This window comes from Rhincodon typus, chromosome 27 (genome assembly GCF_021869965.1).
Source record: "Rhincodon typus isolate 14 chromosome 27, sRhiTyp1.1, whole genome shotgun sequence".
NCBI classification, from domain to species: domain Eukaryota; kingdom Metazoa; phylum Chordata; class Chondrichthyes; order Orectolobiformes; family Rhincodontidae; genus Rhincodon; species Rhincodon typus.
In genome coordinates, this window is record NC_063358.1 from 19,614,749 (window position 1) to 19,629,306 (window position 14,558).

General features: G+C 40.9%; 1 protein-coding gene across 1 annotated transcript in view; it reads left to right on the plus strand.

Annotated features, from left to right (window-relative positions):
• Nucleotides 1–8,122: 8,122 nt before the first annotated feature.
• yars1 (tyrosyl-tRNA synthetase 1) overlaps nt 8,123–14,558 on the plus strand; it is a 484,347-nt gene continuing 477,911 nt past the window's right edge. The window contains exons 1-3 of the mRNA XM_048613175.1: nt 8,123–8,271; nt 9,040–9,131; nt 11,676–11,822. Coding sequence (XP_048469132.1) covers nt 9,075–9,131; nt 11,676–11,822 — 204 coding nt within the window. The 5' untranslated portion in view covers nt 8,123–8,271; nt 9,040–9,074. The remainder of the gene's footprint in view (nt 8,272–9,039; nt 9,132–11,675; nt 11,823–14,558) is intronic.

A 14,558-nucleotide genomic window follows, 5' to 3' on the forward strand; every position in this document is an offset into this window, starting at 1 on the left:
ATGTTGCTTGGCCTGCTGTGTTCATCCAGCTCTACACCTTGTTATCTCAACACTGATGCTGGTTGGCTCAAGTGCAAGCCAAAATTGCAAAAGGGAACCAAAGTAAGCAATTGACCCCTAATTTGCACGTGATTTGATGCCTGCGTCTGACATGGGCGATGGGACGCCCCATGTTTGGCCTTCATCAAAATGGCATGGAGCTTGACTTGCAGTAGAATTACATACATGTGACACAAAGGTAATTTTAGACACAAAATGGCACTTATAATGCCAAACCATGGGTACTGGTGTAGCAGAATTTCTAAGCCTAAAATTAAATGTTGGTAACCACATCCACAAAATCAAAGCATTATGCAAAAGGTCATTGGTTAATCATAGTTTTAACAGAAAATAATGCCCAGTTTGAAGTGTTCTAGACAGATTTTCCCATGATTATTTTTATGGAACCGTAGATTTACACTGCACACATGCTGTGAGAAAGACAATTAAATTATCCCTTTCTACAGGTGGAGCAAAGGAAATTGAATTGGAAAATGCATAAAATTTAGTTTCAAAACAACATGCTACTGACAATAATTATTTCAGTCATTACAGCAGAACATTGATATTACAAGTACTGTAGAGAAAATCATACGTCATGGAAATGTTAAGAACTAGTTATATTGCTTTTAAATTGTTATTGAAAGTAAAGGGGTGTGCCAAGGTTTACTTTATCTAATGTCTTTTTCAAACTAAACTGCTCCAGCTATTATGAAATAGCACAAAATGCTCTTCCACATTCCTTAATCATTTCAATGTGTATGATTGAAAATATGAGATCTCCATCAATCAAAACAAAGGCACAGGTCAAAGGCTTGGAAAGATTAACAGGTATGAATTTGTAAGCATTAATCTAACTATGATTTTGCCAATTCAGAGCAATTCAGAAGTCAGCAAACTGAAAAGTTCACTCTTCTACAATGAAGTCAATATACATTTCCATCTAAATATTTCAGCTATATATTGTACTTTATTAATCTGTTAAGTCAAATATCAATACAGTATAACAATTCCAGCATGACAAAATTTCATTCCAATGTTCAGTAATATATTCAACTTTTCATAACCTGTTGTTTTCACATGAAATCGTATTCAAATCATTAATGAGTTGTTAATTATGGAGAAAAACAGGCATTCTCTCTTTTTTAGTAAAATGAGAATTTCACCTCCATGGCTTTGATTGCCAGATATAGAAGGAAATGTTCTTTTTTGTAAATACTTATGCACTGTACTAGTAACTGGTAAAATGCACTCTTATTTTATTTGAATTGAAAACCAGACTCTTCTTTGAAAGCTAAACTACTTGATTGTATTGATACAACATTAATAAAAGATTTCCTGATATAAATGATATGCATTTGTCCTGTTTGTTCAGATCCAATAAGATGTTTTCAGTTTCTTTTTCCAGTCAGAGGTTTCTTACAGAATATGATTCGCAGCTACAAAGACTACTCTAAATTTCTACCAGATTGTAGTTGTAGACAGAAAAGTCATGTTTTTTCCAAGTTTATTCATTATGTTAGTTTGTTAGTATGAGTGCAACTTCCCATCCCTGGAGATGGTAAGAGAGATGGGACAAAGGGGAAATAATTGGGTAAGTTCACCCCGAACAGATACATGGCCCCTTCTTGCTACATCACTAATTAGTGTGAAAAGTTCCATTGGAGACTTTCCCAACCCACCGGCAATTTAGACCCTAAGTAGTCGATTAACAGCTATTTTCTGCTTCAACTCAAAACTTTTTCAATTACCTGCCTCTCAGCGAACAAGAAACATGTCTGGTTTCCTAACTGGGTAAGCAGGACAACCTGCTTGTTTGGTTGGAGAAAAGCCTCCATTTTCCCCAGTTTGATCACCTACAACATCTCCCATCAGGCAGAAGATACAGAAGCCTGAACACACGGACAAACAGGGTCAGGAACAGCTTCTTTCCGGCCGTTCTCAGACTGTTGAATGGACTTTAGCCTCAAATAATGTAACCTGCAATGTAACCTGTATGCCTCTAAGACTTTTTGATCTGTATATCCTTTGCTTGCTGTGATCTGCCTGTACCACTCATAAACAAAGCTTTTCACTGTATTTTGGTACACATAACAATAAAATAGAATCAAAATCAAAAATTTGCAGGCCATGACTGGGAGGAAAGATAGTTGTTTTTTAAACCTTATCAATGACTTATTTAATCTTGAACAGGTCAGATATCTTTACAAAAGCTATACTATGAACTGAAAATGCTTCAGAAAAAATGATTACTGAACAGCACACAGATAGCAGAAAGATCCCAGGCTCCATTTCCAGCCTGTCTTCACCCAAGATCTGCACACACGACCTTCCTGGGAGAGTGCTGGTCAGTAATCTGGATTTAAAATTACTGCAATCTTTAGTCTCCCAAACCTCGAGATTCTGATGCTGATTTGCCATCTCTAACCTCAAACTAACCAAATTCTGGAAATGTCAGAGAAAAACTTGTCCCAAGGCATTTCACAGAAATGTTAAGAAACAAAATTCATCACCAAATTATCTCTCGAGCCTGTTTTACCATTAAGTAAAACCAAGGCTGTTTTGAAAACTGACTCATTACTCACCACTGCCCATATCCCCCAATAACTGGATTAATCTCAGAACTAAAATCAAGAATTGATCTTGTTGCTGTTTCCAGAGAAAAATCCAAAACCTCTGCCACTCTTTGTGTGCTGAATTGATTTTTAATTTCTCTCCTGAATGGTTTGGCTCTGATCTTAATACCATGTCACAAAATCCTAGATTCTGCAACTGCTAGAAAAAAGTTGCATCTGCTCTTCCCAAGACTGAAAGAAACTACAGGAAGTTGTGAACACAGTGCAGCCCATCACACAAATCAGCCTCCCATTCATTGACTTCTTCTATACTTCCCTTTGCCTTGGGAAAGCAGCCAACATAATCAAAGACCCCTCCCACCCCAGTTATACGCTCTTCCACCCTCTTCTATTGGGCAGAAGATATAAAAGTTTGTATACACCTATGAACAGGTTCAAGAAAAGCTTCTTTCCCACTGTTATCAGACTTTTGAATGGACCTCTTTAATGTTAATGTTGATGTCTCTCTGCATCTTCTTGGCATTGTATCTTGCACTCTGTTCTCTTATTCTAATGCCTGTAAAGCACATAAGACAATACTTTTCACTGTACCTTGGTACACGTGACATAATTCATCAAATCAAAGCAAAACCTTATCCGCTTACCTAACGATCTTAAAAATTTTGATTAAATTATACCTTAACCTGCTAAATTCCTGGAAATACAAGTCTAATTTCTCCTTATAATGTAACCCACATAGTCTAGATATCATTCATCTGCACTTTCTCCAAAACCAATTGGTCCTTCCTAAATTGTGGTGCTCAGAACTCTCTGTACTACTGTTAAGTGTAGTTTAATCATTTACAATACATTTTCATGACTTGGAGAAAGGAAGTGAATGTACAGTAGCTAAATTTGCAGACAACACTAAAGTAATTGGAAAGGCAGGTTGTGAGAAGGATATAAATGGATTACAGAGAGATATTGATAAAGCACACTGACATAAGACACAGATGAGGAGGAATTTCTTCTCTCAGAGGGTTGTGAGTATTTGGAACTCCCTACCGCAGCGAGTGTGATGGCAGAGCCCTTGTATATATTTAAGGCTGAGGTAGATAGCTGGATTCTTGATCATTAAGGGAATCAAGGGTCACAAGGAAAGGGCAGGAAAATGGAGGAAAGGAGTGTTAGACCCTCCATGATCCTATTGAATGGCAAAGCAGGCTTGAAGGGCCAAATGGCCTACTCCTGCTCCTATTTCTTATGGTCTTATGGTCTCATATGAAGAAAAGAAAGCCACGGTTCCAAAATGGTTAGGGCTATTATGTTGAAGAACTGTGCTCCCAATCTGTTCACATCTCTGGCCAATCTGTTCGGGTAGAGCAACAGCACTGGCATCTATCTGACAAAATAGATAATTGCCCAGGTATGTACTTTCCACAAAGAATAGGGCACACCCAATCAAGAGAAGGAAGATTTAGGGAGGTTTTGGCAGAAAATTTCAGAATTAGGCTTTATCAGTTGAAGATTCACCCATCAATTACGTACGTTCAAAAAGCTAGAACTTGAGGAATGCTGAGATCTAAGAAGGGTATTATGAAGGTTATAAAGATGGAGAGAGGGCAAGACCACGACGTGTCCTACAAGACTTAGTTACTCAATGGAAATTCTCAATGAATGAAGGAATCAAAATTTAAATATTTTCAATATACTCCTAGTTGTTGAATCAGGAATCTCATTTTTTTTAAATCAAAATGAAACACATAGATGCAACAACCCACCAGTCAGAGTAGGGAATGCCTTGTCTGAATGTGGAAAACAGGCTCAAATGAAAAAAAAATTAAAACATTTTTGCTTTGAAGGGGAGTTGGAATGGATTAGTGAGCAAACAAACAAAAATATCTATTACAACAACAATAACAGCAGAAACAGAAGTTGCTGAAAAAGCTCAGGGGGTCTGGCAGCATCCGTGAAGGAAAAAAAACAGTGTTAACGTTTCAGGTCTGGTGGCCCTTCCTCAGAACTGGACCTGAAATGTTAACTCTGTTTTTTCCTTCACAGATGCTGCCAGACCTGCTGAGCTTTTCCAGCAACTTCTGTTTTTGTTCCTGATTTACAGCATCCGCAGTTCTTTCGGTTTTTAAAAATATCTGCTACAACTGTCTTTTCTTTACTTAGAGAAAGAAGGTGCCTGTGTTTTGTTGCTGATGGCCCTTTTAGACTTTAGGGTTAAAAATCTTGTTTAAATGCATTCCTCCACTCTTTGGAAACCGAAACGAGAAGTTAGTTTTAGGCAGGTGCTTTAGTGCACACACCCACAGCTCTGCTTTTCCTTTCGCAAGCCCAAATTTTTTAAAAAAGTGTTGTTTTTCAATTACTTTGCAATAAAGAGGGACAGTGGAGGGAAACATATCTTTTTCATCAGGACATTGATAGTAAATAGGTGGTTACAGACTGTAGTTACATATGAACTAGGAATAAGACAGTGTCATTCAGAACTTTCAGCCTGCTCCATAACAGAATTTTACTCTCAAATCCACATTCCAGCCTACATCTGATATCTTTTCATCCACTTGCTGAACAGGATTTTAACTTCAAAAAGTCGCAAAGGACTGTGGTTGCTGGAAATAAGAAACAAAAACAGAAGTTGCGTGAAAATCTCAGCAGGTCTGGCAACATCTGTGGAGATAAAGCAGAGTTAATGTTTTGGGTCCAGTGATCCTTCATCAGAACAATAGTAATATAATTAACTGATAAATTTCAGTCACCTCCCCCTAAACCCCTAACAAATCAACAACATAGAATTTCTTCAAATTCTAGCCTTTGGTTACATCAAACCACATAAATATTTCAAACCACAGTTTTTTTTTTCAATTTTAAGCTTTATCTTTGTCTAAGTTAGATACTGCCCAAGCAATTTACAAGTGGTGCAAAATGGCCTTAAAAAAGTACTGTTATTGGCCCCATTCACATTCTCAAAAGTTGTTCATACAACCCTTGTGGTTCAAAACAACATAAGGAAGAGGATTGGCAAACTCAAATATTTTAATTTGAGTCTAGGGGTGATGTATGCAGAAAATACGAAAGAACGAAACCATATTTTTAGGTACGTCTGAAGTAATTGGGTTTGCAGTGCTGATGTGTCACTGAAAATCTGCGTAACTATTAAAATAATTTTCAGCTTTGTACAAAGATAGAAATATTAGTTTGCAGAGCTCAATCCAATTACCACAGGATTTGACATATTTAGCCCGGGATTAGAACATGGATGTGGCTGCGCCTCAATAGCTGAACAGAAAATAGAGGAATTCCATGGAGTTCAACATTTCTATCATTTCAAGACTATTTTACAAGACGTAGCATTAAAGCGGGAGATGTTTTCAAAATACCAAAGAGAGCATAGAAAGTAATTTATTTTGGATTTGCTTTAAGTGGTACAGATGGAACCTTACCTGTCTTTGTAACACGAGGGCAATTCTGATCCACACCACTTATTACTAGAAATAATTGAGTTCAACTCACATACTATATTGAGACACAATCAAATGAAGCATGAAGAAGAAAAATGTTTGCACCATTAAAATTTGTCTGTCTAACACAAAGCATCTAGCTTGACTCTGTGACTCACTACTTCCTACTTTTCCAAAAGCAGTAGGACACATTTCTGTTCCTGCTTAGCACTCATCAATCATCTTGTCAGGTCCCTCAGTTCCCTTGTGGTGCCTTTTTGTTTTGTGAATCTCTAATCTCAACTCTCAGAAACTGTACAGTCAGCGACTAGTGCTGAAACAGCTAAAAAGGTCATAGGACTGGCAGTTCAATGAGAGATACTCTTTGTCCAATGCTAGGTAAAATGTTTATTAATCTAGTTACAGTCTGATTTGACCCCTAACTTCATATCCATTCTATGCTGCTGTCATGGCGTTCAATCTTAATAAACTAGAGGGAGGGAGGGAGACAGAGTGTAATGGACAGTGGGAGAGAGGAGGAATGCTTGCCTTCATTACTCAGACCTTTGAGTATAGGAGTTGGCACGTCATGTTGTGGTTGTACAGGACGTTGATGAGGCCTCTTTTGGACTACTGTGTACAGTTCAGGTTGCCCTGCTATAGGAAGGATGTTATTAAATTGGAGAGGGTTCAGAAAAGTTTTACCAGGATGTTGCTGAGAATGGGAGGTTTGAGTTATAACCATCAGCTTGATAGACTGGGACTTTCTTTCACTAGAGCGTAGGAGGTTGAGGGGTGACCTGACAGAGAATTATAAAATCATGAGGGCACAGTAAGGGTCTTTTCCCTAGGGTGGGGTAGTTCAAAACTAGGAGGCATATTTTTAAGGTGAGTGGAGAAAGATTTAAAAAAGACAATGAGCAACTTTTTCACACAGAGGGTAGTTAGTGTGTGGAATGAAATGCCAGAGGAAGTGGTGGATGCAGGTACAGTTACAACGTTTAAAAGACATTTGGATAAGTTCATGAATAGGAGAGGTTTGGAGGGATATGGGTCAAATGCAGGCAAGTGGGACTAGTTTGGTTTGGGAACATGTTCAGCATGGACTAGTTGGACCAAAGGGTCTGTTTCTATGCTGTAAGACTCTGACTGCGCTGACAGTATGCTCCTATCTGGAGCTCCAACTTTTGTTCTGAAGTGGCCAGTCCTAATTTCCTCTGAATGAGAAGCATAAGAGGTTCTATTAGTAATTTCACCACTATCCCACATTCAATCTCAGCATGAAAACCTTATATTTTATAAACTTCTTAAAGGAACACGTAGAAAATCATGCTTTGAGGCAAGTCAATTGTCAACCTCTGATTTTATAATGTACTGTGCAATGGCTTTAACTCAAATAAATGAATGTATCTTGTTAATGTATTTTGTAATATTTTCATTCCCTCATTCTACAAGAAATATCAGTTCCATTTAGATTCTAATTATGTAAAAGTGAACACACCTCTGCTTTCACAACATACATATACTGTTCAAATTGAGAGGAAACTTCAAGTTCTCAAAGTCAATAAGCATTCAGAATCAAGTGCTTGTAAATTCAAGATTCATTTAAGTTTAGAAATACATATATAGTTTTAAAACATTAAATGCTTGGACCTCCCAAGAGGAGAGGTTCAGTCTCAGATTAGGGAAAAGGTCCAGCACCAAAAACAGTTAATCAGGCTTCGGTAGAGTCAGATATGAAATAACAGTTGATATTTTATCTGCATGCTATCCAAACCTATTAATTTTCTTCTTCAAGCATGGTGGTACCTGGAAATGACTTTTTTAAAAAAAAATGCAGTCTTTCAGTTCTATTATGACTATGGTACACTGAAATTCATTCCTCACAATTTTGATTTTTCATGTTTTTTTTTAATAGTTACATTCTAAGCAACTGAAAAATTATTCCTGTAATTGACTTTCACCACCTTGTCCAGGGGAATAGAGCCAGACACACACTCTTGGCCTATCCCAACTTTACTACAAGTTTGACATTATATAGCCATGATACTTTTCCCACATGTAGCAATGACAGACCGATGTACGCAGGCGCAGGATCGGGTGATCGATGGTGCTGGTTCGATAGCGCTGTCTGCGCCTGCGCAGGGCGCCGGATGGATGATGCCGCCGCTCGGAAGCTGATGTAACCGGCGTCTTAGAAGCGGACACCAGCAGAAGGCGGCCACGCGGTAAGAGCTGGCCCGGTCCATCCGCTGTACCCGGTGTGGCCTCCTCTACATCGGGGAAACCAAGCGGAGGCTTGGGGACCGCTTTGCAGAACACCTACGCTCGGTTCGCAATAAACAACTGCACCTCCCAGTCGCGAACCATTTCAACTCCCCCTCCCATTCCTCAGACAACATGTCCATCCTGGGCCTCCTGCAGTGCCACAACGATGCCACCCGAAGGTTGCAGGAACAGCACCTCCTATTCCGCTTGGGAACCCTGCAGCCCAATGGTATCAATGTGGACTTCACAAGCTTCAAAATCTCCCCTCCCGCTACCGCATCCCAAAACCAGTCCAGCTGTTCCCCGCCTCCCTAACATGTCCTTCCTCCCACCTATCCCCTCCTCCCACCTCAAGCCGCACCTCCATCTCCTACCTGATGGTGATGGGCTTGGGGGGTTGGGGAGAGATGATGGTGATGGGCTGGAGCGGGGGGGAGAGATGATGGTGATGGGCTGGAGCAGGGGGGGAGCGATGATGGTGATGGGCTGGAGCGGGGGGGGGGGGGTGGTGGTGAGGGGGGGGGGGGGGGGGGGGGGGGAGAGATGATGGTGATTTGAGGCGGGAGAGGGTGGGAAGGAGGGAAACAGGTTGGGGAACAGGGAGAGATGATCAGTGTAGAGGGGTAGGGGCGAATACGTGATGGAGTAAGTCAGACCTTTGACAGTGATAGACCTCATATGAGCTGTGATTGTCTTTCAACAGTTAATGGCATTTTTTTTTCTTCCAGTTCATGCCTGATAACTATTAAGAACATTTGTCATCATGGGCGACAGTAAGAATGTTCAGGAAAAGCTCAATCTAATCACCAGGAACTTGCAGGTATAATCTTTCTATATAAATAATAATCCTACATGAGATCAGAAGATTCCTCAGAACAAAGAATGCATGGAGTAGGTTGCTTGGTAATGGCAAAAACTACTGGAATCTTTATGTGTCAATTGAATTGTGAAATCTGTGGAATGTAGGCCTAAATAACCTCCTCCAACATAGTGAAGTTGTGAAACTGAAACTGTCTTGAATTTTCACATTTCTGGGTAGTAAACTGATGACTAAATTGTGAGATGACTAAGAAAATAGATTGCGAAAGTATGACAAATGATTATAAGCAAATTACCTTTAATGGACAATGTTCAAATCATTACATTGATAGTAAAACAAGAATCAGATTAAATGGAAAACAGTCTGTGCTGGACCAGGTGGATATTTGATTACCTTTCGGAGAGTAGTAATTTCACACAAAGATCACCTTTTTTAACAGTGTTTTGAACTTTCAAGATTTCCACGCTCTGGCAGCTTCATGTTTTCTATTTGGCAGATTGCCACCTTAGCAGTGATCTACGTAAGGATGGGACCTCTGCTCACTTTGCCATGCTTTCTGGTGTTGTGCTTTTCTCTTCAGTTAGAAACATAGGAGAAGGATTGGGTCATTTAGTCTCTCTGCCATTGAGGATCATAGCTGCTCATCCACCACAATGCTGTATCCCTGAATTATCCCTATATCGCTTGATGTAATTAATTAGAAATTTATGCTCTGTGTCTTGAGCGTAGTGTTTTTTTTTATTCATTCACAGGACATGGGTATCAGTGGCTGGCCAGCATTTATTGGCCATCCCTAGTTGCTCTTGAGAAGGTGGCAGTGATTGCCTTCTTGAATTGTTGCCGTCCATTTGTAGTAGGTAGAGTTTCAGGATTTTTACCCAAAGACACTAAAGGAATGGTGATATAATTCCAAGTATGGCTGGTGAGTGTTTTGGAGGGAAACTTGCAAATTGTAATGATCCCATGTATTTGCTACCCTTGTCCTTCTCGATGGCAGTGCTCGTGGGTTTGGAAGATGCTGCCTAGGGAGTTTTAGTAAATTTCTGCCATTTTAAAATGACAAAACTGCTGTAACTGAACAATGCAGGTAAAATAATTAAATCTTTGTGGATGTGGTACCAACCAAGTGGCTGCTTGGTCCTGGATAGTGTCAAGCTTACTGTGTTGTTGGAGCTGCAGTCATCAAGGTAAATGGGAGTATTCTGTCACACTGCTGACTTGTGCCTTATAGCTGGTGGACAGGGTTTGGGGAGTCAGAAGACGAGTTACACCCTGCAAGATTCCCAGCCTCTGAGCTTCTCTTGTAGCCACAGTATTTAAGTGCTGCGTCCAGTTCAGTTTCTGGTCGATGGTAACCTCCAGGATCTTGAGAATGCCATCAAATATTGGGTAATGGTTAGATTTTTTTTGTTGGAGTTGACGGCTCAGAAATACTGATCAGAGTTGTAAATCCTATCTCTAGAGAGGGAGAGTGCTATTAGATTGAGGTGGGAATAATGTCATATCAATGGGAGTGCTCACGGGCTGTGTGTGTGTATGTGTGCGTGTGTCAGGTAGGTTGCAGGACTGGGCGACGTGTCTGCATTAGGAAGCGGTTGTCAGGCCCGCTTGGGAGGGTTAGGTGCGAGGTGCTGTCCAGTGCTGAGTCGAGTTCACTTTAATAATTAGTTCAGAGTAGTTTTAAAATCTTTTAAGGTTTCCTATGTAAACATTCGACTTATGAGTCAGTACCCTCTGAAACTTCTCGCTAACTTTTTCAAAATGTTCCAGGTGCAGTGTGATTACCAACTGAAAGTTGTAATTTCCAGCATTATTCCTGGCTTGGAGTCTGCTCCATTTGGGATTTTTATAACGTCCCAACATGCAACCACAGTCTACCGTAAAGCAATAACCACTTCAACATTGCAATTTCTGGTTAATGCTTGAACTTCTCCATTGTTCTGGGCTTGATAATTATAAAGATTCAGTATCCTCTAAGTCAAGGAAGTCTTCCTCTGTCCTAAATGGCTTGTCTTTTGTTCTGAGACTGTTCCCTGGTTCTTGAATTCTATCTGCATTTACGTTGTTTAGCCCTTGAAGAATTTTGTAAGTTTCAATGAGATCACCTTTCATTCATCTAAACATTAGAGATTTCAGGCCCCACAGTTATTCAGAGGAGCTTCTTGTTTTCAACTTCAAGAGCAATATGATAGGGAAGAGAATACACGAGGTGGTTTCCCATTATCTTCCTTATGTGCTTACAGGAAGCACTGATCATGTCCCTGAAATATCCTCTGATTGAAGGAGTTTTTGTTCTTTTGCCAACACAATCAAAAATTCAGTTCCACCATTGGACATGACTTGTAACCCACTGTATGGGATTCTGACTTGGGCTTGGGGCAATTTGGAAAATGTCAGGAAACAAGAACTTCCTGTGGTCTCAAATTAGCCTGCTGTCCTAAGATACCCTTCAGACCAGAAAACAAAAGCTAATTTTATGTTAAAAAGTTTTGCTAAGTCTACACGGACATGAACAAAACAGACTTTTCTTGCGTCTTTTTGCAGGAGGTCCTTGGTGAGGATAAGTTGCGTTCAATTCTGGAGGAACGGGATTTGAGTGTCTACTGGGGGACAGCTACCACTGGGAAACCTCATGTGGCATACTTTGTGCCAATGTCAAAGATTGCTGATTTCCTAAAAGCTGGATGTGAGGTAGAGATTGGTTTTCATAGATTTGGTGACGTAACAGCCATGCACAACTGAAAGTCAATTCATTAATTTAGCTCTTATGTTACTGTAAGCCATGAGGACTTGTATCATAATGTAACAAAAAAAAATCACAGTTTCTTCATAAACCTGATGTATGTTGCAGCGCCCCTTATGTTGAGACAACTGGTTAACTTTTTTGCTTGGTCTCCCCTGTAGAGGTGGCAGATCAGGTTATGCTGTTTAGAAGGGAGGTGCACAGATAGAAAATGGTGGTGAAGGAGGTTCCACTATAGAGATTCCATACAGTCATCTTGTGAGTAAGTAGTTCAAATTGCAAAACCCCATGGTCATCTTTTAGCTATAACCTTGTGGAAAACTGACAGGGTAGGTAGAGGTAACAAGGTGTAGAGCTGGATAAACACAGCAGGCCAAGCAGCATCAGAGGAGCAGGAAGGCTGACGTTTCGGGCCTGGACCCTTCTTCAGAAATGGAGGGAGGAGGGTAACTTCTTCAGGGTAGGCATCCTTAGAAGAGGCTTTGCAGTGGGGTTAAAATTGTTTCACAGATAGTAGGAACTGCAGATGCTGGAGAATCTGAGATAACAAGGTGTAGAGCTGGATGAACACAGCAGGCCAAGCAGCATCAGAGGAGCAGGAAAGCTGACGTTTCGGGCCTGGACCCTTCTTCAGACTTGTATTAATGATTCTAGTTTCCATATTACATTGTCATTGCAATATTGCACAATGGATTTCCATGTTTATTTTTAATTGGGGAAATTTGGCAAGCTGATCTTGGCGAAGCCAGTGATGAGGTTTTTAATTGGTCAGTGGGTGAACATGAAAAATCAGTTCAGGAAAATATTTTCTTAACATTGACAGGATCCCAGTCTGTGTCTAATGTTTGCACACAGTGATTCACTTAAGATTGGAAGCTCAACATATTTTCATACGACAGCTTTAACTTTGATAAATATCCCAATGGTGCTTAGTAATGGAATAAACATTACACATAAGTGACCAAAGCATGGTGAATTTAAATGTTGGGTTGGGAATAGAGAGACCCTAGAAGATTTGGAAGAGAATTCCAGTGCTTTAGACCTAGATGGATGAAGACATAATGCAGATTTCTCCGAGCTGCAGGAATTCACAAAGATCAGCTTGGACAAAGGCACACAGGCACTTAAACACAAGGATGAAAGTTTCAAAGTGGTGAAGCAAAGGGGGACGCTGTGGATTTTTAAGCATAGAATGATGGCTGAATGCATGTCAAGTTACAGATTTGTTTAAGTTTATTGAGTGCGGAAGATGGTAGATTACTTAGGAGTATAGCTATTCACCTGACTGGAATATTGCAAACAAAAATTAGGAATGAGGGTTTTTGCAGAAAGCATGCTGACATAGGTGATATTATGAAAGTAAACAGTTTGGGTAATGGCAAGGATATGAGGTCAAAAGGTATGTTGAATTTTTTAATTTCAGTTTGGTTCATTTTAGGAAAGTGGCCAGCAAAAAAAAAAGAATTGGAAAGGAACAGAGCTTGGCTGGAACAAAAATGGGTGCAATTTTCCCCGTTTTGTTTAATCAATTTGGGGGCAGATATATTAGGTTGCAAATAAAATGCCACTCCCACTGCTGAGATAACGCAACCTAATGCAAGTCAATCAGCTCATTAAGTCCTCACCACTGGCATCCTGTGTTGGCAAAAGTTTGTCAGCCGGTTGAAGGCCAATAGCTTTTGGGGTTCCAAAGACAACTGGTCAAGGCCTACATCTCAGGGATCCAGCAAGCAAAAGGTAGAATGTCTTGTCATCTTTTCACATGGTGGAAGTCCCTGGGAGAGAGTGGTCACCTCTCTTGTCACCCCATCTGTGCCTTTGAATGCCGTCCAGATTGGGCACTTAGAGGTTCCTTCTCTCTCTCTCTATTTCTCTCTCTCTCTTTCTTCTCTCTCTCTTTCTTCTCTCTCTCTCCTCTCTATCTCTCCTCTCCCTCCCTTCTCTCTCCCTCCCTTCTCTCTCTCTTTTTCTCTCTCTTTCTTTTTTCTCTTTGTCTCTCTCTCTTTCTTCTCTCTCTCTTTCTTCCTTCCTTCCTCTCTCTCCTCTCTCTCCTCTTTCTCTCATCTTTCTCTTCTTGCTATCCTGCCTCGCTGTCCTGTCTCGCTCTCGGTCTCGGTCTCACTCTCCATCTCGCGCGCTCTCCTCCTTTCTCGCTCTCGCTCTTGCTCTCGCTCTCGGTCTCGGTCTCGCTCTCGCTGTCAGTCTTGGTCTCGCTCTCCATCTCGCGCGCTCTCCTCCTCTCTCGCTCTCCTGCTCTCGGTCTCGCTCGCCATCTCGCTCTCGCTCTCCTCTCTCGCTCTCTTTCTCTCGCTCTCGCTCTCCTCTCTCTCTTTCACTCGCTCTCGCTCTCCTCTCTCTCCTTCTCTCTCGCTCTCTTTCGCTCTGGCTCTCCTCTCTCGCTCTCGCTCTCTTTCTCTCGCTGTCTTTCCCTCGCTCTCTTTCTCTCGCTCTTCTTTGCTCTCGCTCTTCTTCGCTCTCGCTCTTCTTCGCTCTCGCTCTCCTCTCTCGCTCTCTCTCACCTCTCTCGCTCTCTTTCTCTCGCTCTCTTTCTCTCGCTCTCTTTCTCTCGCTCTCTTTCTCTCGCTCTCGTTCTCTCGCTCTCGTTCTCTCGCTCTTCTTCGCTCTCGCTCTTCTTCGCTCTCGCTCTCGTTCTCTCGCTCTCGTTCTCTCGCTCTCGTTCTCTC